Source organism: Chrysochloris asiatica, unplaced genomic scaffold (assembly GCF_000296735.1).
Source record: "Chrysochloris asiatica unplaced genomic scaffold, ChrAsi1.0 scaffold00040, whole genome shotgun sequence".
Taxonomy (NCBI): Eukaryota; Metazoa; Chordata; class Mammalia; order Afrosoricida; family Chrysochloridae; genus Chrysochloris; species Chrysochloris asiatica.
This window is the reverse complement of record NW_006408558.1, coordinates 16,928,983-16,954,861: the sequence shown is the minus strand read 5'-3', so window position 1 is coordinate 16,954,861 and position 25,879 is coordinate 16,928,983. Positions and strand designations below refer to the sequence as shown.

The 25,879-nt window shown below is 50.8% G+C and overlaps 1 protein-coding gene across 1 annotated transcript in view; it reads left to right on the top strand.

Annotated features, from left to right (window-relative positions):
* The window catches only part of LRP5 (low density lipoprotein receptor-related protein 5), an 84,539-nt gene extending 59,525 nt beyond the window's left edge, over positions 1-25,014 (top strand). Inside the window, exons 13-22 of the mRNA XM_006860833.1 lie at positions 3,703-3,911; positions 6,224-6,414; positions 7,042-7,251; positions 10,640-10,765; positions 11,497-11,733; positions 14,890-15,000; positions 16,250-16,486; positions 20,014-20,153; positions 22,460-22,557; positions 24,566-25,014. Coding sequence (XP_006860895.1) covers positions 3,703-3,911; positions 6,224-6,414; positions 7,042-7,251; positions 10,640-10,765; positions 11,497-11,733; positions 14,890-15,000; positions 16,250-16,486; positions 20,014-20,153; positions 22,460-22,557; positions 24,566-24,827 — 1,821 coding nt within the window. The 3' untranslated portion in view covers positions 24,828-25,014. The remainder of the gene's footprint in view (positions 1-3,702; positions 3,912-6,223; positions 6,415-7,041; positions 7,252-10,639; positions 10,766-11,496; positions 11,734-14,889; positions 15,001-16,249; positions 16,487-20,013; positions 20,154-22,459; positions 22,558-24,565) is intronic.
* Positions 25,015-25,879: the final 865 nt, after the last annotated feature.

Sequence of the window (25,879 nt, the reverse complement as noted above, 5' to 3'; positions counted from 1 at the left end):
CTTGGAGGCCAAGATGGCCAAACTTCATCTCTCATACTTTGGACATATTGTCAGGAGGGACCAGTCGCTGGAGAAGGATATCATATTTGGTGAGGTGGAGGGTCAGAGAAAAAGAGGAAGACCCCCAGAGAGATGGAATGGCCAAGTGGCAGCATCGATGGACTCAAGCATGACAACCGTAGTGAGGTTGGCCCAGGATCGGGCAGTGTTTCATTCTGCTGTGCATAGGGTCACAATGAGTCAGTACCGACTCGATGGCACCTAACAACATCTATTGGACTAAGCATGATGCCCTTTTCCGGGAACCAGTCCCTTCTGATGACATGTTTGAAGTACATGAGACAAAGTCTTACTGTCTCTGCTTCTAAGGAGCATTCTGGCTGCACTTTTTCTGAGACAGATTTGTTCATCCCTGTGGTAGTCCGTGGTATATTTATCATTCTTCACCAACACTATAATCCACAGGCATTAATTCTTCCTCAGTCTTCCGTATTCATTGTCCAGGTTTCATACGAGGCGATTGAAAGGACTCTGCAGGCCTGTACAGCTGGGTCAGAACACAAGGGAGTGGATTCTCAGTCTCCCCGTCTTGCTGTGACTGGGCAGCTGAGTGCAGAGCACAGAGCCGTGCTGGGCTCACGCGCCACTGCCAGAGCCCTCCCCCTGTCAACACGTGGGCTTGTCCATATCGGCACACCATCCAGAGAGCTTTTCCCGGGATCCCAGGGTCTCTGTGTCTTAGTTCTCTCATGTGGTGATCACAGAAACACCGTACGTGGAGGACTTTAGTAAACAAATGGATTCTCTCAGAGGAGAAGGTCTTGTCTCCTTTCAGCCGCTGTAGGCCCAGCATCCCTTGGAGCTCTCCATGTGTCTTGGATCTAGGGACTTCCCAGTGCAGGGACCCCAGGTCCAAAGGGCATACTCCACGTCTGGCTCTCCTTCTGGGTGGCACTGGGTCCCCCTCTCTCTGCTCATTTCTCTCTCCTTTTACCTCTTGAGGGGTTGCAGACCATACCCTTGGGCATCTCCCTGACATCAGATCAGGGTCCTGGTGGGATTAAGAGAAGTGCAGTCCTGGTGTGGCACCGTAGGATAAGCACCGGAGTTCAAATCCACCAGCCGCTCCTTGGAAACTCTGTACAGGGTCACTATGGGTCAGAACCAACTCAAGGGCACTACCAACAGCCCACTCTTATTAGTTTATCACTTCAGGTCACATCATGGGGTGGGGGGTCGTCACATAACTACCACACCGCTGAGAGTCATGGTCACACCAAGCTGAAACATTTTTGGGGGGTGGGGGAATGACAGAGCTCAATCCAGGACACACTATATAGTAGCTCTCATGTCCCTCCCAGCCAGACATCTCATTAACAAAAGACTTCCTCAGGCACCATCTTAAAGTCAGTGAGTCAGAATTGGGGGTTTCTAGGGTCTGGGTCCTTGGTTCCTGGATGTGCCTGTGGAGTCTCTTGTGTGGGTGGCCCCTCCCTCTGGGAGCAGAGTGGAGATGGTGGCACTGAATGTCAGTCACACATGGAAGTCACCCTGTGAAGACTGAGAAGGTGCTAATTGGTGGATGGTGGCTCCCTGCAGAGAAAGTAACTGGTACAAATTGCTTCCCCCAAGAAGCATTCTTTTCCTTTGAAGAACAAACTTCTTAGAACAGCTTCTGGCCCCCTGTTCCTTTTGGAAGACTGTCTTCCTGAGCTCCTTCTGATGGTGGGCCCTGCTGTGGTCTGGCTGCACTTGCCCCCCCACCCCCACCCCCAGCTGAGAGATGCTCTGCATGTGATTGACTATCCACTTGATTTAGGTTTGGAGCTGGTGAGAGAGATGGTCCGTGGGGTTGATGAAACTTTATATCCCCCTACACCTTATTGTTGATGTTAAAGCCAGCTGGGTCTCAGGTTTTATGAGACTAGCCAGCCAAGAAATTTTATTCTCCCTTCTCTTTGGGGATGTGCACGTTGTTACCTGCAAAAGGAATTGGAAACAGAAAAGAAAGAATCTTCAATTTGTCTTCATCTAGGGCTATCCCATGCTCATCTGCAGTTAGTGTGTGGCCAAGTTTCCATGTTCTGGAGTAGAGCTGCTGGTTCCAACTCATAATGACCCTGTGTAGGGTTTCTGAGGAGCGGTTGGTGGATTTAAACTGTGTGTTGCCACTGACTTCTGTGTGGCCACAGGGACAGACTGAGAACATGGAGCACCCGCCTTGGGAACTGACTGTCTTGTGGGACCCCGAAATAGGAGTTAACTTACAGGAGCCCTTTGTCTTGGGGCCAGTGAGGCCTGTGTGTACATAAATGTAATCCTGTGGTGGTACTCTTTGACAAGCTCTCAACCACAAGGTTGGTTTGAACCGCAAAGTGGCCGGTTCCAACTCACCAGCTGCTCCTCAAAAACCCTATACAGGGTCACCATGAGTTGGAACCAACTTGACGGCACTTAACACCAACAACAGTTTATGTAGAGAGAGATATTTAAAGGGAATCGCTCACACGATTGTAGAGTCTGGCAGGTTGGAGATCCATGGGCCAGGTGTCTAGCTGGAGGCTTCTTGTGGTTGCAAGAGGTGATGAACCCAAGATCGACAGGTCAGAAGGCAGAACTGGGGGTCAGAAGATGATGAGTCAGGTGCAGGAAGAGAGAGCAGCAAGTGGGTGTCTCTCCCCACCCCCACCGCCCCCTTTGTTCTAAAGTGCCGTCAAGTAGGTTCCGACTCATAGCAACCCTGTATAGGGTTTGCAAGAACAGCTGATGGGTTTGAGCCACCAACCTTATGATTTGCAATCCAGTGCTTATCTTATTGTTATTAAGTGCCATTGAGTTGGTTCTGTCCCATAGCGACCCTGTATAGGATTTCTGAGGAGTGACTGGTGAGCTTGAACCACCGACTTTGCAGTTCAAACGGCTTTGTAGTCTGGTGCATTAACCCACAGCACCACACCAGGACATGCTTATCTTATAGCACCACACCAGTTTATCTGTTTTTGTCTGTGCATTGGCCAATTCTGGATATTTCCTGTCAGTGGGGTTGTATAGTGTCTGTCCCTTTTTGTCTGACTCACTTCACTCAGCATAACGTCTTTTGTTTATCCCTGTGATAGCTTACATTAGAATGTTGTGCCTCCTCATTTAGACCATAAGTATGCACAATGTGTAGTGTGTGCTTTCATTCATTCCTGGATGTGTGGGTTGCTTCCAGCATTGGTAATTGACAATACTGCTGCTGTCAACATGGTGAACACATTTGTGTACGATCCTCACTTTCAGTGCTCTTGGGTACATTGTACCCAGGAGTGGAAGTGCTGGGTCCACAGAATGAGCACTGGTCTGCGAACCACAAGGTCAACAGTTTGGCCCACCAGCGGAAAGATGAGGCTTTCTGCTTCCACAAAGATGTATAGCCTCAGGAACCCTTTATAAAGGATCACTATACAACAACAACAACAATGAGTCCGAACCGACTGGACAGCACGCAACAACAACAATGGCCAGTGGTTGTATATTTAACTTTTTAAGGAACTGACAAGCTAGTTTCCACAGCAACTGCAACATTTGGCATTCCCAGCAGCAATGCACAAGGGCCCCAATGCCCCCACACCATCGCCACATTTGTTCTTTTCTGTGTTTCCAGTGGGGGTGGGACCTGCGGGCCCTCTGATAGCTGGGCTGTGCTTTCTTCTCTTACAGCCCTTCCTGTTGACCTCTCCGGGTCAGAGCCAGAACCCAGACCGACAACCCCATGATCTCAGCATCGACATCTACAGCCGGACACTGTTCTGGACATGCGAGGCCACCAACACCATCAATGTCCACCGACTGAGCGGCGAGGCCCTGGGCGTGGTGCTCCGCGGCGACCGGGACAAGCCCAGGGCCATTGTTGTCAACTCAGAGCGAGGGTAGGAGGCCTGGTGTGCGAGTCCCCATGCCCACCAGGTGACCCCTCAGTAAATGCCACGCTCTCACAATCTGGAGGGGTTTCCACCCTGTAGGAAGGGCATGTGGGTGGCATCTTACCACCTGTGATTTCAGTAACGGGAAGGAGAGTCAGACTCATGAGCTTATTCCTATGAAGCTAAGGGCACGCCTTCCCTCCCTTCCCTCCTTTACCAATACGGACACCAAGTGTCCCTCCCATGGCACTTTCTGCTTCTCGCTGGGTTTGATAATCCATTACAGTGACCACACAGAACTCACAGACCACACTCACAATTCAGGCTTAGGGATGCTTAGGACTCAGTTCTTCAGTCAGGGCAGCCTCTACCTGTCCGTGCCTACCTCTCTGTGGTTCCTTTAGCACTGACAAGAAACACCCAAAGGACACGCACTCCTCCATAAGCCTCAGCCTGAAGGAGCTTACCTTTAGTTCCACCTGTCAGAAAACCTGGCACCCCTGGGTGCCTAATTTTCCTCATATCTCAAAGGTGATTGGCTTAAACTACAGCCCAGGGATAATGTCCTCATTACATAACACAGAAAACCCTTTTCCCAAAATGGGATGAGTTCCTGAAGTGTACCTGCTCTGTCAAATCTGTTCCAACTCACAGCGACCCCTATAGGACACAGTTGAACTACGGGTATCTTCATGATGGGTGGTTGCTAAGTCTTTCTCTCAGATGGTGCAACTGGTGGGTTCAAACTGCTGACCTCTTGGTTAACAGCCAAGTGCTTGACGACTGTGTCCTCAGGATGCACTACCTCAAGTATAAGGTTATGATTTACAACACGTATGAGGGGGCTTCCAAAAGTTCATGGAAAACTGGAATTGAAAGATAGTGGAATTTTTTTTCACGAACATTCTGAAGCCCCATTGTGTTTCGGGGGCACAGTTGTCCACAACAGAAGGGCAGCCTAGCTTGTCCTGAGACGTGTAAGAATATCTTGGCAGAACAACAGCGGTCAGATGTGAACTCTCAACTTACCGGTTTTACCCAATCCCCATCAAAACACGAACCCTATGCCTGAGTTCTTCCATGGCAGCCCAGCTGGTATCTCGCTTTACACTTACAGTGTAAAGGTGATCAATTCAGTCTGTGCTGATCTCTGCCGCTCCCAACTCTTGGTCCTCAGGGTGTGTGATGGGGTGAGGGCTCCAAGGATGTGCTGATAGACTGTTGTTGTTGTTAAGTGCCATCGAGTCAATTCTGACCCATAGCGACCCTGTATAGGGTTTCTGAGGAGCAGCTGGTGAGCTCGAACTGCCGACCTTGCAGGTCAAATGGCTTACAGTCTGGTTCATTAACCCACAGCGCCACACCAGGACTGCATGATAGACTAGAGGGTCCTAAATAGAATGCCACCAGAGCATGAGGGAACCTAACATGAAACACACGTACAACCCGTGCTCGAAGGTTTGGGGGTGAGAAGAATGGGCTGGCGTCTTCTGTACCCCAGGAACCCAGCTAAAGGCCCAGCATGACATGAGTCCTTCAATAACATACCTCTCAGGAGCCCTGGTGACGCAATTGGTTAAGCATTACTGAAAGATACCAGTTCAAACACATCAGCCGCTCTGCATCCCTAAAGATGGCCGCCTGGGAAACCACTAGCAGTTCTGTTCTTGCTCTATGGGGTCACTGTGAGTCAGAACCAACCTGACAGCTGTGGTCTCATATTTTGGGTTAAGAGTCCCAGGAGGAACGCAGGTGGTGTCATGGTTAGTGTACACTGATAGATCAGTGATTCGAACCCATCAGCTGCTCCATGGAAATAAGATGTGGCAGTCTGTTTCTGTAAGGTTGAGGGTCTTGGAAACCCCATAGGGCCATTCTAGTCTGCTCTCTAGGTTCCTTCAGAGTCCCATCCACCTGACGGCACATAACACCACCCAGTAGGAGTCTGTGATATGTCTAAGAGTCTCCAGTCAAGCCCCATAACTGCCTAGTTCAAATTCAAATGCAACCCATATCTAGCGGGGGCTCCCTGGGGTCCTAAGTAACAAGCCTTGAGCAGAGGCCAATAGAAGAGAAACAGGTTCTGGGATTTGGCAGCCCCAAGTTCAAGTCCCAACTCCACTGCTAGGCCCCCTTGGGCAGGGGAGGTGGATTCTCAGAGACTCCGTTTGGCCTGCGGAGGGCTCAGAGCGGAAGTCCTTGGGCTTCCTGGTGGCTGTGTTAGAGTCTAATGATGCCCTGAAGCAGCTCTGAGAGGCTTGCACGGTGTCGCTGCTGGATGGTTCTGGAAGCTCAGTCCTTGTTCCTCCTGCCCGCAGGTACCTGTACTTCACCAATATGCAGGACCACACCGCCAAGATCGAGCGTGCAGCCCTGGATGGGACTGAGCGTGAGGTCCTCTTCACCACGGGCCTCATCCGTCCCGTGGCCCTCGTGGTGGACAACGCCCTGGGCAAGCTCTTCTGGGTGGACGCAGACCTGAAGCGTCTCGAGAGCTGTGACCTGTCAGGTACTTGTGTGGCGCCCACGCCTCACCTTCCAGGAATCGCCCCATTCTGCCTCTTTAGTCATGTCGGGCTGCCATCAGACACAGTTCTGGGGCTTGGTGACCCTGAGTTCGAATCCCAACTCCACTGCTGGAACACCTTGGGTAGGAGAGGTGGATGCTCAGAGCTCGATTTCCCCTTTGGAGCAATACCTGCCTTTGGGGAACATATAGAAGGCTTGGAGCATAACCCTCACGGGGTTAGGCCCTGAGTGAGGCCAACATTACAGATGCACAGATGAGACTCAGAGAGGGTAAGCAAGCTGCTCAGGGTCACACAGCACAGCAGACGGAACTCTGTTAGAGAAGCCTCTGTATGAGGGGTGGGGGAATCATCCCAGCAGGAAGGCTGGTGCCTTGAGGGTGCATGGGTCTGCATGGCTTCTACTCTTTTGTGAAAGGAAGGGGCAGACACAGTGGCTGGATGGACAGTCTATGCGGGGTCTAGACGTCCAGAGCTTGTCCTCAGATCTGCCTGCTTCCAGAGACTCCATCCGCAGCACCCTCTTTTACCCTCTCTGTTTCCAGAGCACACCCAGTGGGTGAGCTCCAGCGGTCAGTTGACATCATTGTGGACCCTTGTCTTCTCAGGAGCCAACCGCCTGACCCTAGAGGATGCCAACATTGTGCAGCCCGTGGGCCTGGCTGTGCTGGGCCGCCACCTCTACTGGGCCGACCGGCAGCAGCAAATGATCGAGCGAGTGGACAAGAGCAGCGGAGAGCAGCGGACACGTGTGCAGGGACGCATCGCCCACCTCACCAGCATCCATGCCGTAGAGGAAGTCAGCACCGAGGAGTTCTGTACGTGGAGGGGCGGGGTGGGTGGAGGCAGCAGGGGTATGGGCAGTGGGGGCCAACTTTGTGTATGGGTGGGGTGGGGAGTGGGCAGGCTGGGTAGCAGGGTGAAGCATGTGGGGGCTGGCTCTCTGTGTGGAAAAGCCGTGAGGGGCAGTGATGTGTTGGTGGGAGGGATGGGGTGGGTCGCAGGTAGGATGTGGGGATGTTCAAGCCGTGCCAGGAGGACAAGCTAGGGGGCAGGCAGGATGGGATGGGAGCAGCAGAAGGTGTGAGTGGAGTTCCTGAGGGTTGGGGGGCAGCCTGGGTGGGGAGAGTGGGCTCAGAGCTCAGCCCCTGCCCAGTCCTGTCCCTGCAGGAAGATAGGTGGGTCCTATGGGTACCACGACCCATCCAACCTCAGGATAGGTGGGCTTGAGGCTACGTGACCAGCCATTCCTCCATCACTGGACATTGCTCATTGAGGTTTAGCAAGATGTCCAGATGTCCCCAGAGGCGTGTGTGTCCACTTTCTGTTGCTGTGTTACAAAGGTCCACAGACTTGGCAGCTGGGAACTCCTCATCCGATGGCTTTGGGTCACAGGGTTTGCTCCGGGGCTCACACAACCCAAGCAAAGGTGAAGACTGAAGGGCCCCTTGTGCAGGTGGGGTATGGGCTGTTGACCTGGAACTGGTGCCACGGGACCCCCTTCTCTCCCACATGCCCACTGCTCTGTCCTCGTCCTCTGTGGGGGAAGCACTCTGTCTGAGGCTCTTCTCTTGGGGTGAACCCAAAGTCAGCTGCCCTTAATTACAGCTGCAGACCCCTTTAGCTGTGGAGGGGCGTTGTTACTGTGTGACGCCCATCACCGTCACAGCACTGGGGGTTGGTCGGAGAGGAAGCACAGGGACTTGGGATGGTCAGGACTCTGCTGACCTCGGCCACTCTGTGCTGCCACAGCCGAACCCTCTGCACCTCAGCCTCACTTTATCTATGTCTGGCTCTCTGTCTCTCTCTTTTTCTTTGTCTGTGTGTCCCTCTTTGTCTCTGTGACTCACTTCTTTCTGTCTCTTTCTTTGCTTGTCTCTCTGTCTCCTTTTTTATCTGTCTGTCTCTCTTTTTGTCTTTTTCTTTGTCTCTCGCTCTCTCTCCCTTTGTGTATCTCTCTCTGTCTATCTGTCTCTGTCTCTGCCCTAGACACGTGGATCTGCTGGATCAATAGCTTTGGGCTACTTTGTGGACAGAGGTTAGGATGTCCACACTTTCATGGCTCCCAGCACCATCCTCAGTGGAGACACAGACTCCTGTGGGTCACAGACTTGCAGGATTGCTGACGATGATCAAAGCGGTGGACGTTGAACCTGCCCACGTCCAGGCCTGCTGCTGTTGACAGGAAACTTGTTGCTGAGGGAACAGGGATGCCAGGAACATAGTCCTTGAGCAGGGACAGGGCATGACACTGGAGTGTCCCATAAATGACATGGAGAAGCTCCTTGGTCTTAGTGAAGGCAGAAGACACCCAGAGGTGCTTATTTGAACGTGGGCCCCACCTGCCTTCCTGTAAGCTCCCGGAGCTAGCCTCTGAACCAGGGCTAACATACTATATGGCCCCTGGGCCAAATACAGTCCGTTGTATGCTTTGTAAATAAAGTTTTATTAGGACACAGCCTTGCTCCTGTCCAGCTGCATTGGGGCTCCAGCTAGCAGACTTGAATAGCTGTGAAGTGGACTGACCACAAAAGGCAAAACTGTCCATCATCGGGCTTCACTACAGGAAACATTTGCTGACTCTGTGCCAAACCATGACTTTTGCCATTTTAAAAACACTTCATCCTTGTGGGTGAGCAGAGATCCTGCTGTTTTCATTGGGGGGTGGATGACAGAGTATGTCATTCCTTCTCACCTGTGGGTGTGTCAGCCTGTCCTCCCTGCTGCTGGGCGTGCAGGTGTTAATGCCGCATCAGATGAATTAGATAAATGCTGAGTCCTTCCGGTGCCTTTGCAGCTTTACTGCCCGTGTGTATAGTTACCTGTTTCCTTGACTCTGCAAAGGCATTTGCTGTGTGGATCCTGACAAGCTATGGAAGAATGGGTATCCCAGCACACTTAATTGTGCTCATGAGGAACCTGTACATAGACCAAGAGGCAGTTGTTCAAAGAGGACAAGGGGACACTGGATGGCTTAAAGTCAAGACGTGTGTGTATCAGGGTTTATTTTTTCTCCTTACTTATTCAATCTGTATGCTGAGCAAATAATCCGAGAAGCTAGATTATATAAAAAAGCCTGTGGCATCAGGATTGGAGGAAGACTCATTAACAACCTGTGATATGCAAATGATACAACCTTTAAAAAGTCCATTTTAAGTGGACTTAACATTCTTACTGATAAAGATCAGAGACCACAGCCTTCCGTATGGGTTGCACCGCGATGTAAAGAAAACAAAAATCCTCACTCCTGGACTGGTATATGTCATGATAAATGAAGAAAAGGTTGATGTGAAGGATTTCATTTTATTTGGATCCACAATCAATGCTCATGGAAGCAGCAGTCAAGAAATCAGCTCATGTATTGGATTGGGCAAGTCTGCTCTAAAAGATCTCTTTAATGTGTTAGAAAGCAAAGATGTCAGTTTGTGGACTAAGGTGCTTCTGACTTAAGCCATGGTATTTCCACTTGCTTCATATGCATGCGGAATCTGGACAGTAAGGAAGACCAGCAAATTGTTATCTTTGTGTCTTGGTGTTGGTGAAGAATATACCACAGACTGCTGGAAGAATGAACAAATCTGTCTTTGAAGAAGGACAGCCAAAATGCTCCTGAGAAGTGAAGATGGTGAGGTTTTGTCTCATGTACTTTGAACACGTGGTCGGTAGGGACTAGTCCCTGGAGAAAGACATCTTACTTGATAAAACAGAGGGTCGATGAAAAAGAGGAAGCCTTCAGTGAGCTGGATTCACACGATAATTGTGGCCATGAGCTCAGATATAGCAGCAGCAGTGAGGATGGTGTAGTACTGGGCAACGTTTTGTTCTTTTGTACGTAGGGTCACTGTTGAGTTGCAACCAACTTGGTAGCTCCTGAAATCACCACCATACAATGAGAGGCAGAAATTCAGGTGGGCAGTCGGGGGTTGCTGGCACAGCGGAGCCTGGCACAGACAGGCTGGTGTATGAAGCTGGGCAGGTTCCTTAAGTGTTTGTGTGTTCTGTGTTCTCTCTAACATGGGGATGTGAATAGAAGCATCCTTTGTGGACTGCCATCCTGCCATTAGCTGGAGGGTCATGTGTGGGTGCCTGGCACACAGGGAATGCCGGCTCTTGTGAGCGCTTATCTGGCCCTTGTCCCCTCCACCCCCAGACTGCAGCCCCCACAGAGCCAGAGCCTGAGTCCCCTCCCTCATTCCTTCTCTGCAGCGGCCCACCCATGTGCCCGGGACAATGGCGGCTGCTCTCACATCTGCATCGCCAAGGGCGACGGCACACCACGATGCTCCTGCCCAGTTCACCTCGTGCTCCTGCAGAACCTCCTGACCTGTGGCGGTAGGTGTGACCTTGGACAAGGAGCTGGTTCTCTGCCTGCCCAGTCATGGCCCCTGTGGCATCAGTTTACCAAAGCTGATGGTCTGTTCTTTCCTAGTCCATGCACTGAATGCTATGATTTTCCCTCAGAGCACTGCTTTTGCTGCACCCTACCCATTTTGATAAGTTGTCTTCATTTTTCTGTGTACAAAATAGTCCGTTTCTCTCCAGATTTCTTTTACCCATTTGTTATTTCCTGGGTCTCTCTAACCCCACACTGTCCCATTGCCCCTCACCTTCTAGTTGCAGAACCTCGTGTCTGAGTCCTGGGCCCTCCACTCTAGCCTCCACAAGTACATGGGAGTATGGGTCTTCTGCTCTGACACCCTGTTCACTGTGGGGTGCAGTGGAAGCTCACACACAGGTGAGCCTCACAGTCCAGTCCAACCAAGAGGGACAAATCTGGGTCCTTTGTCCAGTACCCTCATGGTGCCTATGGAGACTGAGACCCAGAGAAGGGCCCTCCCACCTGTCCAGACAAGCGAAATCCTCAGCTTTTCTCCTTGGCGTTGAGTTCAGGTTCGCAGTCTGTCCCTTCGCCCTCCAGGGTTAGAAAAGCATATTCACGTCTTCTCCCGTCTTGTGTTGCCTCATCCCCTGCCTTCATTGCGTGCCGAACCGGAGCAGGACAGAGACACCAATTTGTGCGTGCTTCTGTTGTTGGGGTGACACTGCTCTCTGTCCCCACCCAGAGCCCCCCACCTGCTCCCCCGATCAGTTCGCATGCGCCACGGGCGAGATCGATTGCATCCCCGCGGCATGGCGTTGTGACGGCTTCCCCGAGTGTGACGACCAGAGTGACGAGGAAGGCTGTCCCGTGTGCTCCGCTGCCCAGTTCCCCTGTGAGCGTGGCCAGTGCGTGGACCTGAGCCTGCGCTGTGACGGCGAGGCGGACTGCCAGGACCGCTCGGACGAGGCTGACTGTGACGGTGAGCGCCCACCCCGTCCTCATCCCCGTCCCTGCGCAGGGTCCAGCTGGCCGGTCCTAAACTTCTGTTGCTGCTGCTGCCTACTGTAGAGTTGATTCCAGCTCACGGTGACCTCGTGTGACATAGTAGAACTGGCCCATAGTCATCCTCATGGGAGCAGATTGCCAAGTTTTCTCCCAGGGAGCCTCTGGAGGGGTTCGAACTGCCCACTTTTTGGTTACCCTGAGTGTCAGACTGCCACGTCATCAGCACGCTTGTAAGACCTTTATCCACGGGAAACCTCATCAGATCCTTGTCAGCTTGTTCCTGTTGTTAAGTGCTGTGAAGCGACATTGTAGAGGGCTTCTGAGGAGTCATTGGTGGTTTTGAACCACCAACTTTGCAATCAGCAGTGGTTGTGATGGCGTTTGTGTGCTATCAAATCAGTTTCAACGCAAGGTGACCCTGTACAAGGTTTCCAAGGCTGTAAATCTTTACAGGAACAGAAAAAGCCTCATCTCCTGTGAGCTGCTGGTAGATCTGAACTGCTGATCTAACAGTTAGCAACCCAGCACCTAACTCACTGTGCTATACCAAGGGTCCTTTTCAGTTAGCAGTTGTTAAGTGACATTGAGTTGATGCCAACTCAGAGCAACCCTGTGTAGGGTTTCTGAGGAGCAGCTGGTGGGTTTGAACTGCTGACATTGGTTTGGTTTGAAGACAGACATGAGAACACTCTTGCCGTATCTTCCTCAGGACCAGAGGTTTACAGAAATCCAACCAGTAGTAACTGACCCCTAGGTGGTTCTTACCAAACAACTGAACCTGGAATGTTCTCAAGAGATTTGTTTGGAAATCCTGGACCCACTCTTAGGCTTTGACAGTGAAACGGATGAGGGAGCGTCATAAAGTTCATGAAAAAATATGAAAAGATAATGGCATTCTTCCAAATACTTTTGGAAAGGTCCATGTATAACTTCCGGGTTAACGCTTGAGTCCCATTTTATAAATGACCTGGTTGGTTGGTTGTCTGTCACGTGTATGTTTCAGTACCCCGACCCCCTGACTGCCAGCGAGCTGCTACCAGGGTCCCTCTTGCTGCCTTTCCCAAAGCCACAGGGCCCAGCTGATGTCATCTTGTCACCTACACCAACTCCATTCATGATGAGTGACCAGTTCAAAGAGGAGGGCTGGACAGTCACGTCCCCAGATGTTTCTGTGAGGGTGCAGTTGTTCAGGTTTTCCAGCTCACTTACCCCTTGGAGGATTTGATGAAGGCTGCATCCCTGGTGGCACAGTGGGCTAAGTTTTTCGCTGGTAATTTAAAAGTTGGTAGTTTAAACCTCTTAGCTTCTCCATGGGAGAGTGATGAGGCTGCCTGCCCCCGTACAGATCTGTAGTCTCGGTAACCCTGGGGAGCGGTTCTACTCTACCTTGAAAGGGTTGCTATGCATCAGAATCCAGTAGACTGTAGTGGGTTTGGGGTTAGACCGGGAGCTGTCAAATGATGACCCACAGCCCAAATCTGGCCCACTGCCTACTTTTGTTTATAAAGTTTTATTGAAACACTATCATGCTCACTTTTTACACTTTGCTATGGCTGCTGTTAAGGAGCTCTGGTAGCGTAGTGGTTACGAATCGGGCTGCGAACCTTAAGGTTAGCGGTTCGAAACTACCAGCCGCTCCGCGGGAGAAAGATGAGGTTTTCTACTCCCGTAAAGATTTACACCCTCGGAAACCCTCTACAGGGTCGCTATGAGTCGGAACCGACTTGACGGCACTTAACAACAACAACAATGGCTGCTGTTGCTTAAAAGTGCGTTGTTAAGTGCCGTCAGGTTGGTTCTGATTCCTAATGACCCTGAATAGGGTATGTGAAGAGGGAGCAGCTGGTGGGTTTGAAGTGCCGACCTTGTGGTTAGCAATCTAGTGTTGATCCTACCAAGACTCTGTTCAGGTGTGCCTGTGAAAACCAGACAGTTACAGTTTCGGGTTTTGATGGCCACATGGTCTCTTGCTAAATGAGTCCTGGTGTGGCACTGTGGGTTAATGCGCTAGAATGCAAAGTTGTTTGAACCACAAGTCGGCGGTTCAAGCTCATCGGTCGCTCCTTGGAGACACTATACAGTGTCACTATGGGTCTGAACTGACTCGATGGCACAGAACAACAATAACAACCAAGCACTGGGCTGCTAACAAAAGGTCAGTGATTCAAACCCACCAGCTGCTCCTTGGAAACCCTCTACAGAGTCGCTATGAGTCAAAACCAACTCAACAGTGCTTAACAACCACAACCACAACCACTGTAACAGACAGACATACTGTGTTTTTTATAAATGGAAAGTTAGTGGCCAGTCTCCTTCCAGCAGGCTTATGCACCGTGTTCCGACAATGTGTGTTCACTCCGTGTGTCTGTGCTCGTTGTGGTCATTCTCACAACATGTCAGACTTTTTCATCATGCCATTGCATGCTTTGTAGACGACAGATTACTTTTAGATGTACTGGGAAACCAAAAACACCCCCAATTTTTGTCTTGAACCAAACCTGAAGTTTGGCCTGTATAGAGCATGTCTGCTGCCCTCTGCTGTACATGAGCGGAGGTGCAGCCTGCTTGGGAGCCAGGAATCCCCGGGTGATGCTAACAGTTAAGCACTCTACTTCTACCCAAAAGGTTGATGGTTCAAACCCACCCAGAGGCACCTCAGGAGACAGGCCTGATGACCTGCTTCTGAAAGGGCACAGCCTTGAAAACTCTGTGGAGTACTACTTGGCTTGCAGTCCTCTTGACAGTAGCTGGTTTGAGTCTGGAATAGAATCCACCCTTCCCTACGTGTGTTTCTGACTATGGAATGCTTTCCTTCAGTACTCTAAAGCAATCAGCCCATCACGAGGAAGATAATCAGCCTTTGTCTCTGGTTTTGGGGTGAGGCCCAAGCAGGGTGCATAGAAGGACCAGACACCTTCCTGTTGTTGGTGCCCTCTGCTTGGGGGCAGAGACTGTGCTACAGATAGCTCCTGCTCCCTGCTAGCCGTAGATCAGCCCTGGTTGAGGGATGGCATGCCAGCCTACACAGGGATCTATGAGGTGGTGCTGTCTGGACCACCCCGACCCCTTGTACTGGGGGCTGGGGTCCCTGGGGTGCTCCACCCCTCTGAGCGGGCGGCCTCTGTTGCAGCCGTCTGCCTGCCCAGCCAGTTCCGCTGTGCCAGTGGTCAGTGTGTGCTTATCAAACAACAGTGTGACTCCTTCCCTGACTGTATGGACGGCTCGGACGAGCTCCTGTGTGGTGAGTGGGCAGGGGGAGGCTGGGCCGGGTTTTCCCAGGTTGGGGACAGAGGCACAGAGGCAGGACCCCGATGTGGGCCAGGCGGGGCCTGAGTGCCAAGTGTCCTGCTCTGACTTGGAATCTGCAGCATCGTCGGACAGCAGGACTGGCCCTGAGAGGTCTGTGCTCCCGCCCTGTCAGCCTGCAGTCAGCTGGAGAGGTTGTGTGCACCCACATGCGGACACACAGACGTATAGACAGACACACACACATATACACACATACAAACACGTCAACACACAGAGACATACATTATATAGACAGACAGGCAGACATAGATGCATGTAGACACACGGGCACATGTGCAGACACAGACATACACTGCTTGCCCCTTAGGGGCCAGGGACTGAGGGCCATCAGGGAACACTTCTTGAAGGCCAGGGCTCTTCGGGTGAGACAGGAAATATGAATGTGTCTGGGGACATGGTTACTCTTTCACACCGAGGACCCTGACTGAGCACACTGACCACAGGGAGAGGAGACAAAGGGCGTCCCCAGGGGCACCTGGGCACTTCTGAAGTCCACCTGGGTCTGGACCCTCAGGCCTAGCCCAGATAGCAGTGAAAGGGGGTGGTCTGGGCCTGCGCCCTTATGGGGACAGCTCCAGGTTGACGGTGTCTCCTCTGAGTTCCCCTGGGTCAGGGGTATAGCCACCCAGTCACCTGAGCCAGCATTGAGGGATATGGGTCATGCATGACTTGGTACCCCCATTTGGACCAACGAGGACTTTGGCCCTCTGTGGCGGGCTGGCAGGATAGGGGGCCTTTGCAAGCCTGCTAATTCTAAAGTACCCCCATCATCACACCCAGCCACCACCACAGGCAAAGTTCACTGCTGGGTGGGCTCAGAGACCCCCACAGCTAGTCATCTCTACAGTCTGGGCTCAGCCCGTAGCCCACTTGCCCAGTTCCTTTAGGTAAAAGAGGTGGGCCTTACCAGGCCAAGATGGGGGAGTCTGGTGCACGTGTCCAGCCCCTGAATAAAGGAGGGGGCTTTGGCAGGGCTGGTTGTTTTAGGGGCGATGCTAGAGACCACCAGGAAGTGGGGGGGGGCGGGTAATCCATATAGGGGGGTTGCAGCAGGTCAGTGGTACTAGGTGACTGCTGCCCCCAGCCCAGCATACTGCCCCTTCCACTCCCCACCCCCATCACTGGGACACACACAACTCCCCAGCCCCCGTAGAGGCTCACGCTGTCATCCTCCTGGACAGAAATCACCAAACCACCAGCGGACGACACGCCGGCCCACAGCAGTGCCATCGGGCCAGTCATTGGCATCATCCTCTCTCTCTTTGTCATGGGCGGCGTCTATTTCGTGTGCCAGCGCATCGTGTGTCAGCGCTACGCCGGGGCCAGTGGGCCCTTCCCGCATGAGTACGTCAGCGGGACCCCTCATGTGCCCCTCAACTTCATAGCCCCCGGAGGCCCTCAGCATGGTCCCTTCACAGGTGAGGAACTGGAATGGGTGGGGGGCCATGGGCAGAAGTGGGGGTTCCAGGCAGGAGAGCCAGTTGGTGGATCTGGGATGCTGTTGCTTGCCCATGTGGCAGACCTCATTAGTGGATCACAGCACTTGGGCTTTCCTGGTGAACCTACATCTGGCATCAGAATGCTTCTCAACACGGAGGCCTGTGGTACTGGAGGTGTGGGAGACTCTCCTTGGACTTGACCTTCAGTGTCTCATGTCCTGTTGGTGTTGGTGTTAGGTCTGTCCGTCCACTTGGTTCTGACTCATAGTGACCCTACGCACGACAGGACAAAACGTGGTTTGATTCGGCACCATCCTTATGGTTTGAGACCATTATTGCTGTCACTATGTTAGTCCGTCTCATTGGGGGTCTTCTTTCTCACTGACCCTCCACTTCACCCTCCTGTCTACATGTCCAAAGAACAAGAGGTGAAATCTTGCCATCCACTTTTCCAACACAGATTTGTTTGGGCTTCTGGTACTTTGAGTATTCTTTGCAGAAATCATCATTCAAGTGAATCAATTGTTCAGCTGTCTTATTTATTGTCCAACTTTCACGTGCATATGAGGCTACTGAGATACCATGGCTTGGGTCAGGTGCACCTTAGTCCTCAAACTGACATCTTGGCTCTTGAACATTTTTAAGAGGTCTTGTGCAGCAGATTTGCCTAATGCAATATTTCGTCTGATCTCTTGACTGCTGCTTCCATGGTTTTGATTGTGGAGCCACGCAAAATGAAGTCTCTGCGGACTTCAGTCTTCATTTATCATGATGCTATTTATTGGTCCAGTTGTGAGGAATTTTGTTTTCTTTACGTTGAGGTATGGAGTTATGTGTGGTGCTATAGGGTAACCACTGAACTGCTAACCACAAGGTTGGTGGTTCAAACCCACCAGCCACCCCTTGGGAATCTTATACTGGGTGGCTATGAGTCAGAACCAATTCAACAGCACTTAACAACAACAACATTGTGATATCCATTCTGAAGGCTCTAGTCTTTGATCTTTATCAGTTAAGTATTTTAAGTCCTCTTTGCTTCCAGCAAGCAAGGTGGTTCCATCTGCATATCTCAGGCTGTTAATGAGTCTTCCTTTAATTCTGATGCCTATCTACTTCATGTAATCCAGCTTCTCGAATTATTTGTTCAACATACAGATTGAATAAGTATGGTGAAAGAACGCAACCCTGTCGCACACCTTTCCTGATTTTTAAACCACTCAGTTTCCCCTTGTTGTGTTTGAATGACCGCTTTTTGATCTATGTGCAGGTTCCTCATGAGCATAAATGAAGTATTCTGGAACATTCTTCCCAATGTTATCCGTAGTTTGTTAGGATCCACATAGTCAAATGCCTTTGCATAGTCAATAAAGCACAAGTAAACATCTTTCTGATGTTCTCTGCTTTTAGCTAAGATCCATCTGACATCAGCTATGCTACCCCTGGTTCCATGTTCTCTTCTGAATCCAGCTTGAATTTCTGGCAGCTCCTTGTCAATGAACTGCTGCAACCATTTTTTTAATTTTCTTCAGCAAAATTTTACTTTTATGTGATACTGATATTATTCAATGATTTTTGCATTCTTTTGGGTCACCTTTCTGTAGAATGGGCCCAAATAGGATCTGTTCCAATCAGTTGGCCAGGTAGCTAGCTGCCTTTCAGATTTCTTGGCCTAGATGAGCGAGTGCCTCCGGTGCCGTACCAGTGTGTTGAAGCGTTTCAATCTGTATTCCATCAATTCCGGGAGCCTTGTTTTTCCACCAACACCTTCAGGGCAGCGTGGACTTCTTCCTTTAATACCATTGGATCTGGATCACATACTACGTCTTGAAATGGTTGAACATCGACTTTTTCTTTTGGTTACAGTGATGCTTTGTAGCTTTTTCATCTTTTGATGATCTCTGCATCACTAATATTTTGCCCAGAGTGACGATGATGGTTGTGTGCCATGGGGTCATTTCTGGATAGGGTTTCCAAGGCTATAAGTGTTTACGGGAGCAGAAAGCCTCATCTTCCTCCTCAAGAACCACTGGTAGTTTCAGACTGCTGACTCTGAGGTTAGTAGCCCAACTTGTAACCACTACACACACTAGCAAAGCTCCTTCATTATTGTGAGTGGAGGCTGGAATGTATCCTTCAGTTCTTTCAGCTTGAGAAATGCTGAGTGTGTTCTTCCCTTTTGGTTTTCTAACTCCAGATCTTTGCACATTTCATTATATTTGACTTTGTTTTCTTGAACTGCCCTTTGAAATGTTCAATTCAACTCTTTGATGGCATCGTTTCTTGCATGTTTCAGAGTCTCTTCTGACATCAGGTTTGGTCTTTTCTTTCTAATGACCTTTTGCTTTCTTCCTGTATGATGTTCTTGATGTCATCTGACAATTCTTCTGGTCTTCAGTTGTTAGTGTCGAATGCAGCACATCTGTTCTTGAGATGACCTCTGAATTCAGGTAGGCTATGTTCACTGTCGTATTTTGGCTCTTCTGGACTTTTTTTCTTTTCCTTCCACTTCAGCCAGGACTTGCCTATGAGGAATTGATGGTTCACAGTCATCAGCGCGTCTTGTTCTGTCTGATGACACTGAGCTCCTCCACTGTCTCTTCCCACAGATACAATAAGTTTGATTCCTGTGTATTCCATCTGACGAGGTCCATGTGAACAGTTGCCTTTTTATGTTGTTCAAAAAGGTGTTTGCAACGAGTAAGTCGTTGTTCTTGCAAAATTCTATCATTTCTAGCACCAGGGCCATATTTTCCAACTAGGGATCCTTCCTCCTTGTTTCCGTCTTTCTCACTCCAATCACCAGTGATGCTCAATGCATGTTGATTTCAGGTTTGGTCAGGGTTCACATCCTGAGTCTTCCTCACAGCCTCATGCCCCCTCGAAATGACCGTGGGTCAGCTGGCCTCTCTCCAGAGCCACCCCTAGAGCCTGCAGCTTCATCCTGAGCCCTGTCCTCCATTGTGGTCAGGTCCTGGATCATCAGGAATGCCCACCCACCAGGTTCCACGTGCAGGTGCCCCAGGGTTTGCACCGGGAGGGTAACTCCTACCCCTTCATATCAGATCTGAGAAGGTGGGGTCCATCGCGTCCCAGAGGGTCACTTGAGGCCAGAGGTCCCACAGGACCCACACAGCCCAGCTCCCTCTCTCCTGCAGCCCCTCTCAGAGATGCATGGCTGTGCCCGTCCAGTACTGCCTCACGTTGACCTGATGTCCACATGCACATGCCACCTGCTTCTTGTGGGAGCGGGGCAGGTGGGGATTCCTGAGAACTCTGGAAACCCCCAGTGGTGAGGACAGGCACACTCCTGTCTGTCTCAGCAGGCTGTGTCCAGACCCTCTAGGGGGGCCACCATTCCCCCACCTGTTTACAGATAAGACTCCCCGAGCTCACACTGGCAGGGACTAGAGGGTCGTGTGCTGTGGGTCTCACAGGTCTCTCCTGCCCGCCCCTGATGCTTGGTGAACAGCAGGAGCCCCCTGACCACCTTGTTCCGTCCCCTGCAGGTATCTCTTGCAGCAAGTCCATGATGAGCTCAATGAGTCTGATGGGGAGCCGGGGCGGGGCGCCTCTCTATGACCGGAACCATGTCACTGGGGCCTCGTCCAGTAGCTCTTCCAGCACCAAGGCCACGCTCTACCCACCGGTGAGTGACGTCGGCGTCCGGCCAGGGTCATCCTGGCCCCTGGTGAACTCAGCATTTCTAAAACCATCGTCTCTTCCTTTTATTTTTAAACTGTATTGTGAACTGAGTAAAGGTTTACAGAGCAGCTGATGAGTTTTGCCTTCCACCAATCATACCGTCTGTTTCGGGTCAGTGACATCACTTCCTCCCTATGCTTCCTGTTTCTGGTCCTCTTCCTTTCCCTGATTCAGTACTGCCCTTTGATCTCCAACAATGGACATTCTGTGGTGTGGGTACCTCACTAGTGCCGTTGTTGGCCCCCTTACATACCTATCTACTGCTTGGCTGAAAATTGGGCCACAGGAGTGATAAAATGATCATGTCTTCAACACTCCCCCCATAATGATAGATGTGCTCGCTCCCGGCCCCCACCACTGGGTTCCCTCTGTTTCCACAAGGGAAGTCCTTGTCCATTGTGGGTGGGTATTTGAGGACTACACAGAACTACCTGAGATGGACTCTCGCTCTGACCTGCTTCCCAGGACTTCTGTCTAAACCCCTTTGGTGTTCTGGGGCTCCCCATTTGGGACCACCTGGACAGTACTGTTCTCCTCATTGCCCCCCCAGTCCCCGCCAAGCTTCTCCTGCTTGTCTCCCACAGCCTCATCCTACTGCCCCACCGGTGTACTTGTCCTGTGGCTCTCATATCCAAGTACCACAGAGCGGGGTGCTTAAGACCATGGGAATGCACTAGCTGAGGCTTTTAAAAGCTGTATGTGCACAGTTAGGGTGTCGCTGGGGCCGCCGCGTCTGTGCTGTGGGCTCCCAGGAGGGGCCTATCTGGTCTACCCGGTGTCTGGGGACTGCATTGCTCCAGTCTGTGTCATCTGTCCCTCTGGGTCTCTCCTCTTTTTTTTTTTTTTTTTTTAATTGTGAATTGAGTGAAAGTTACAGGGCAGATTGTCAGGTTTTTTTTAAATCATCAGTTTTACATTCAAGAAATCATATACCTCGTTTCCTTACAATGATTATAATCCCCTCTATGTACCATCAGTTAACAGTATTTCTCTGGATTCATTTTAGCTCTATTTTTGTTTCTTTTTAAACACTGAGGCATATATAATAAGTCAGACCACCAAAGGGCACATTCTGCAAGTCTGCCTCCTGGCCGCCAGCTCCCAGTCCCTCTCGTCCCATGAATCTAAGGTCCTCAGCTGCTCCCTCTTTCCATGTCCCCATCTCTGCCTCCATCCCTGGTGTCGCTGCTTCTCTGGATAAGGTCCCGCATTCCACTTGTGTTCTTCTCCCTTGATGATCCTAGGGTCCTTTGTTTCTGGACTGTATCATTAACTACTGTTGTTATGTGCCATGGAGTTGATTCCGACTCATAGCGACCCTGTACAGGGTTTCCAAGGTTGTAAATCTTTACAGGAGCAGAAAGCCTCATCTTTTTCCCGCAGAACAGCTGGTCGTTCCAAACTGCTGCCCATGAGATTAGCAGCCCAATTCGTAACCACTACGCTCCTTAAGATTAACCACTTCCTTGTTTTTGTTACAAAACTTTTATCTTTACACTTGTGACAGTCAGAATTAGTCATGATAACAATTACTCACTGTTGAATCATAGGAATCTTATCCCCATTTCTTTTAACCAGACCCATCTAGACAAGATGAAAACTATTCAGTGGGGATCACCTCCTCTTTTATAAGAACACCAATCATTGGATTGTTGTTGTTGTTAAGTGCCATCGAGTCAGTTCCAACTCATGGCCACCTTGTATAGCGTTTCTGGGGCTTTGAATCTTTGCAGGAGCAGAAAGCGTCCCCTTTCTCTGGTGGTTCATTGTCCAGTGCTTATCTTACAGAGCCACCACACTTTGGGTTAAGTAGGGTGTGTTTTGAGTCAGTCTCTTCTGAGATATAAAAGACTGTGAATCAACAAGCGAGGCAGCAGGGATGGAGAAAGAGAGATGCCATGTTGCATGAAGATCGCTCAGGAGCTGAAGCTGAAAAAAGACAAGGCCCTCCTTCCCGAGCTAGAGAGAGCTTTCTCTTAGAGCCGGCTCCTGGAATTCAAACTTCTAGCCTCCTGGACTTTGAAAAAATAAATTTCTGTTTGTCAGAGCCACCCCCCTTGGTGTTTCTGTTTCAACAGTACCAGGAGACTGAGACACTAACTCAACACTGTTCCAGAGGAGCGGTCAAGGGAAACATGGTGCCAGGCTGCTGGGCTGTCCAGGACAGATACCACACGGAGGGTGGAAAACCCAGAGGAAGGGTGGGTAGTTCCCAAGGAGCACTGGGTGACCCCTTCTTTGTTCCCCTAGATTCTGAACCCACCACCGTCCCCTGCCACAGACCCCTCCTTGTATAACATGGATATGTTCTGCTCTTCAAACATTCCTGCCACTGCTAGACCGTACAGGTAAGAACCCCACTACAGCCCTGGGCCAGAGGATGGACCCATTCCACAGGTGGGCAAACCGAGGGACAGTACACTTGGGCTCTGCTGCCTTACCCTGAACACACCTGGCTGCCTCCCATTGAGCTGAGTGGGCTGGTGTCTTCTGAGCAGGTGCTCTTACTTGTGGGGTGATCTGTGGACCTGCACACGATGGTGGCAGATGTAGGTCTTAAATTATACCACAGGGGTGTTCGCGCCCATATGGCCAGGCAGGCCCGTGGTGTCCTGAAGGCTGATGTGTGGGGGTACAGGATTGGGCTCTAACGGCGTTGTGTGGACCCCAGGGACTCTGGCAAGGGACACTTCTTCTCAGGGTCTCCGACTGACACCCAGCACGTGGGGGGCCCTAGACGTATCTGAGGCCCAAGGCCCCAAGTGGCGCAGATCATACACTTGACAACCAACATAAAGGTTGGCAGTTCAAACCCACCCAGCAGTACCACGGAAGTAAGGCCTGGCACTTTGCTTTCGTTAGGACGGCAGCCAAGGAAGCCCTGTGGAGGATTTGTCCTCCGTACCACATGGGGGCGCCATGAGCCAGAAGCCCTGTGGAGGATTTGTCCTCCGTACCACATGGGAGCGCAATGAGCCAGAAGGGCAATGGGCACTTGCTCCATTCTCAAAAACATGTTGTTTAAATCTGAGACACCCCGAGGGCTGCTTAGTATGATCAGACCCTGCCTCCTCCAAGGCTCCCAGGCCCACCTCTCCCTCCAGGTAGAGAGGGGGCACTCAGGAATGCTGACAGCCTGCACAGGGTTTCTGAGGCTGTAAATCTTTATGGGAGCAGAAAGCCTCATCTTTCTAACTCAGAATGGCTGGTAGTTTCGAAGTGCTGACAAGTGGAGTCTCAGACAATTGGTCTGTGTCATGGGGCCAGATCAGAGTCTGGGTGCATGCAGGGAGCCTCGACCCTTTATCTCAGTGGTCATAGCCAACAGCACCCACCCCCAGGCACACAGAGGCCCCTCTCCCAGAGGATCCTGAGTCTGATGGAGTAGGTGGTGGGCGGCAGGAAGGGACCCCAGCGCTGGGAGGTAGAGTCTGTGTGGAGGCCACCTGGTTACATTGCCTCCTAGTGGCCACTTTCAGGAACTCCACAGTCCAGCCGCAGTCTCTCTCTCCCATCCTGTCCTCTCCCAGTTAGAAGTCCTAGACAGACGTGTATCTTCACTTCACGCATCACTGCTCTGCTCAAGGGCCTGCAGTGGCTCCCTAGTACCCCAGCGGTATGGCCAACAACCACTATTCACTGTGGCTGTCACGGTCCGCTCCTTGTCTGCTACTGGCCCCATGATTGTCAGAGCCCTGCTGGACAGACTTGTTCATCTCAGGTCCTACCCTGTGCCTTTGATCTCATCTTAACCCCCCTCCGCACCATCCCACTTCCCAGTACTGGGGTCCCTTCCTGCCCCCAGAATCCCTCTGTCCCGGCCTCGGTCCCAGACTCTGACGTAGGATTTCTAGGTTTTGTCTGGGAGACACCGTCATTGTGAGGGGGAGAAGGGAATATCCCTGAGCCCATGTTTCATCTCAAGAGGGGACTGCCCTGCCATGCAGCCCCAGCGTTGGCATTGATGACCCAGGACTTCCCTGTGTCCGGCGCCGAGTCTCTAGTATTTTCCACAGCGTCTTCCTGTGAGCTGGGTGCTGTTTCACCATCTGTTTCATCCAGGAGAACTTAGAGTTCAGAGAGGTTAAGTCAGCGGCCTGGGTTACTCATCTGATAGTCATCCTGGGTCCTTGACTGAGGACTCCGGTCCTGGCCAGGGCCCCGGCTTGGAGCTGATATATTTTCAGGCACACCTGCTGTACAGGTGACGATGGTCAAGCGCAGAGACAGGGTGCTCAGCCTGGGTGGGTCCCCAGCAAAACCTATTGCAGGACTCCTGTTTGCTAATAGACACGCCTCTCCCCGCCAGCATCCCCTCACCCGTGGGCGTGGTCCCCACTTTCTCTGTCCCTGCAGGCCGTACATCATCCGCGGCATGGTGCCCCCGACAACGCCCTGCAGCACCGATGTATGTGATAGTGATTACAGTGTCAGCCGCTGGAAGGCCAGCAAGTACTACCTGGACCTGAACTCGGACTCAGACCCCTACCCGCCCCCACCCACACCCCACAGCCAGTACCTGTCCGCCGAAGACAGCTGCCCGCCCTCACCCATCACCGAGAGGGGTTACTTCCACCTCTTCCCACCTCCGCCATCCCCCTGCACAGACTCGTCCTGACCTTTCAGTACCCCTGTAAATAGGTTTAAATATGAACAAAGAAAAAAATATATATTTTATGACTTCAGAAATAAATATAGTTGGGATTTAAAAAACAAATAAGAAATGTGAATCGTGATCGGGTGGGCAGGGTCGGGGAGAACTTTGTACAGTGGAGAAAATATTTATAAATTTAATTTTTTAAAACGTTAACTGCTCTTCTCTTGTACCACAGTGTGTGTTTGAGTTGAAATCTCAAAGTGGTGTCCCTAGGGAGCGAAGGCCAGGTTCTGGCCCAAGTCTGTGGTGTTCCCCTGGGCGTGGGTCTCTGTGTCTTCTGGTGTCCCACAGGATGGGTGAGACCCTCGTGGGCAGAGAGCGACTGTTCATAGGATGGCCGGGCTCATGAGCACGAGACGTGGGTAATTTCAAAGGGCCTGCCCCTGGTTTCATGCCTGGGTTTCCTGTTTTAAAGTTCATGATCACTTTTGAGGAGACTTGCTGACTGTATGTTTGGCGGTTCGAACCCACTAGCCACTCCACAGAAGCCCTATACAGGGTTGATATGAGTTAAGACTGACTTGACACAATCACTTTTTTTTTGTTTGTTTTCAAATATTTTTTTTCTTTTATTATAAGATATATAGGTAAAAACTTGTATATTCTGAAAAATATAAAAAATGGTAATAAAGTGGACATTATTCCTGTTGAGAGAGATGTTCACAAATATACTTATCAAATATTAAAATGCTACTATTTAGAAAAATAATAATAGAGCAGAACTGTGGCAAATGAGGAGGACAATCCAAAGTATAGAAGTATTTGTGTTAGGCATTCTATAAAAATTCAGCCTACTGATTATATTTAAAACCTTGGCATTTTACACTTCAGGTTATCAATAATTTCGATTTTAAAAATGTTTTGATGGCTTCATGATTTCAAAAAATAAAAGGTGGTTTCACTAAGTAGAATTGGATTAAAATAATTTCCCCAAAATAAAAAAACAACTGTAAGAACACAGCAAAGAGAGCATTTTTGAACCTATAAATTATACATATGTTGTTGTTGTTGTT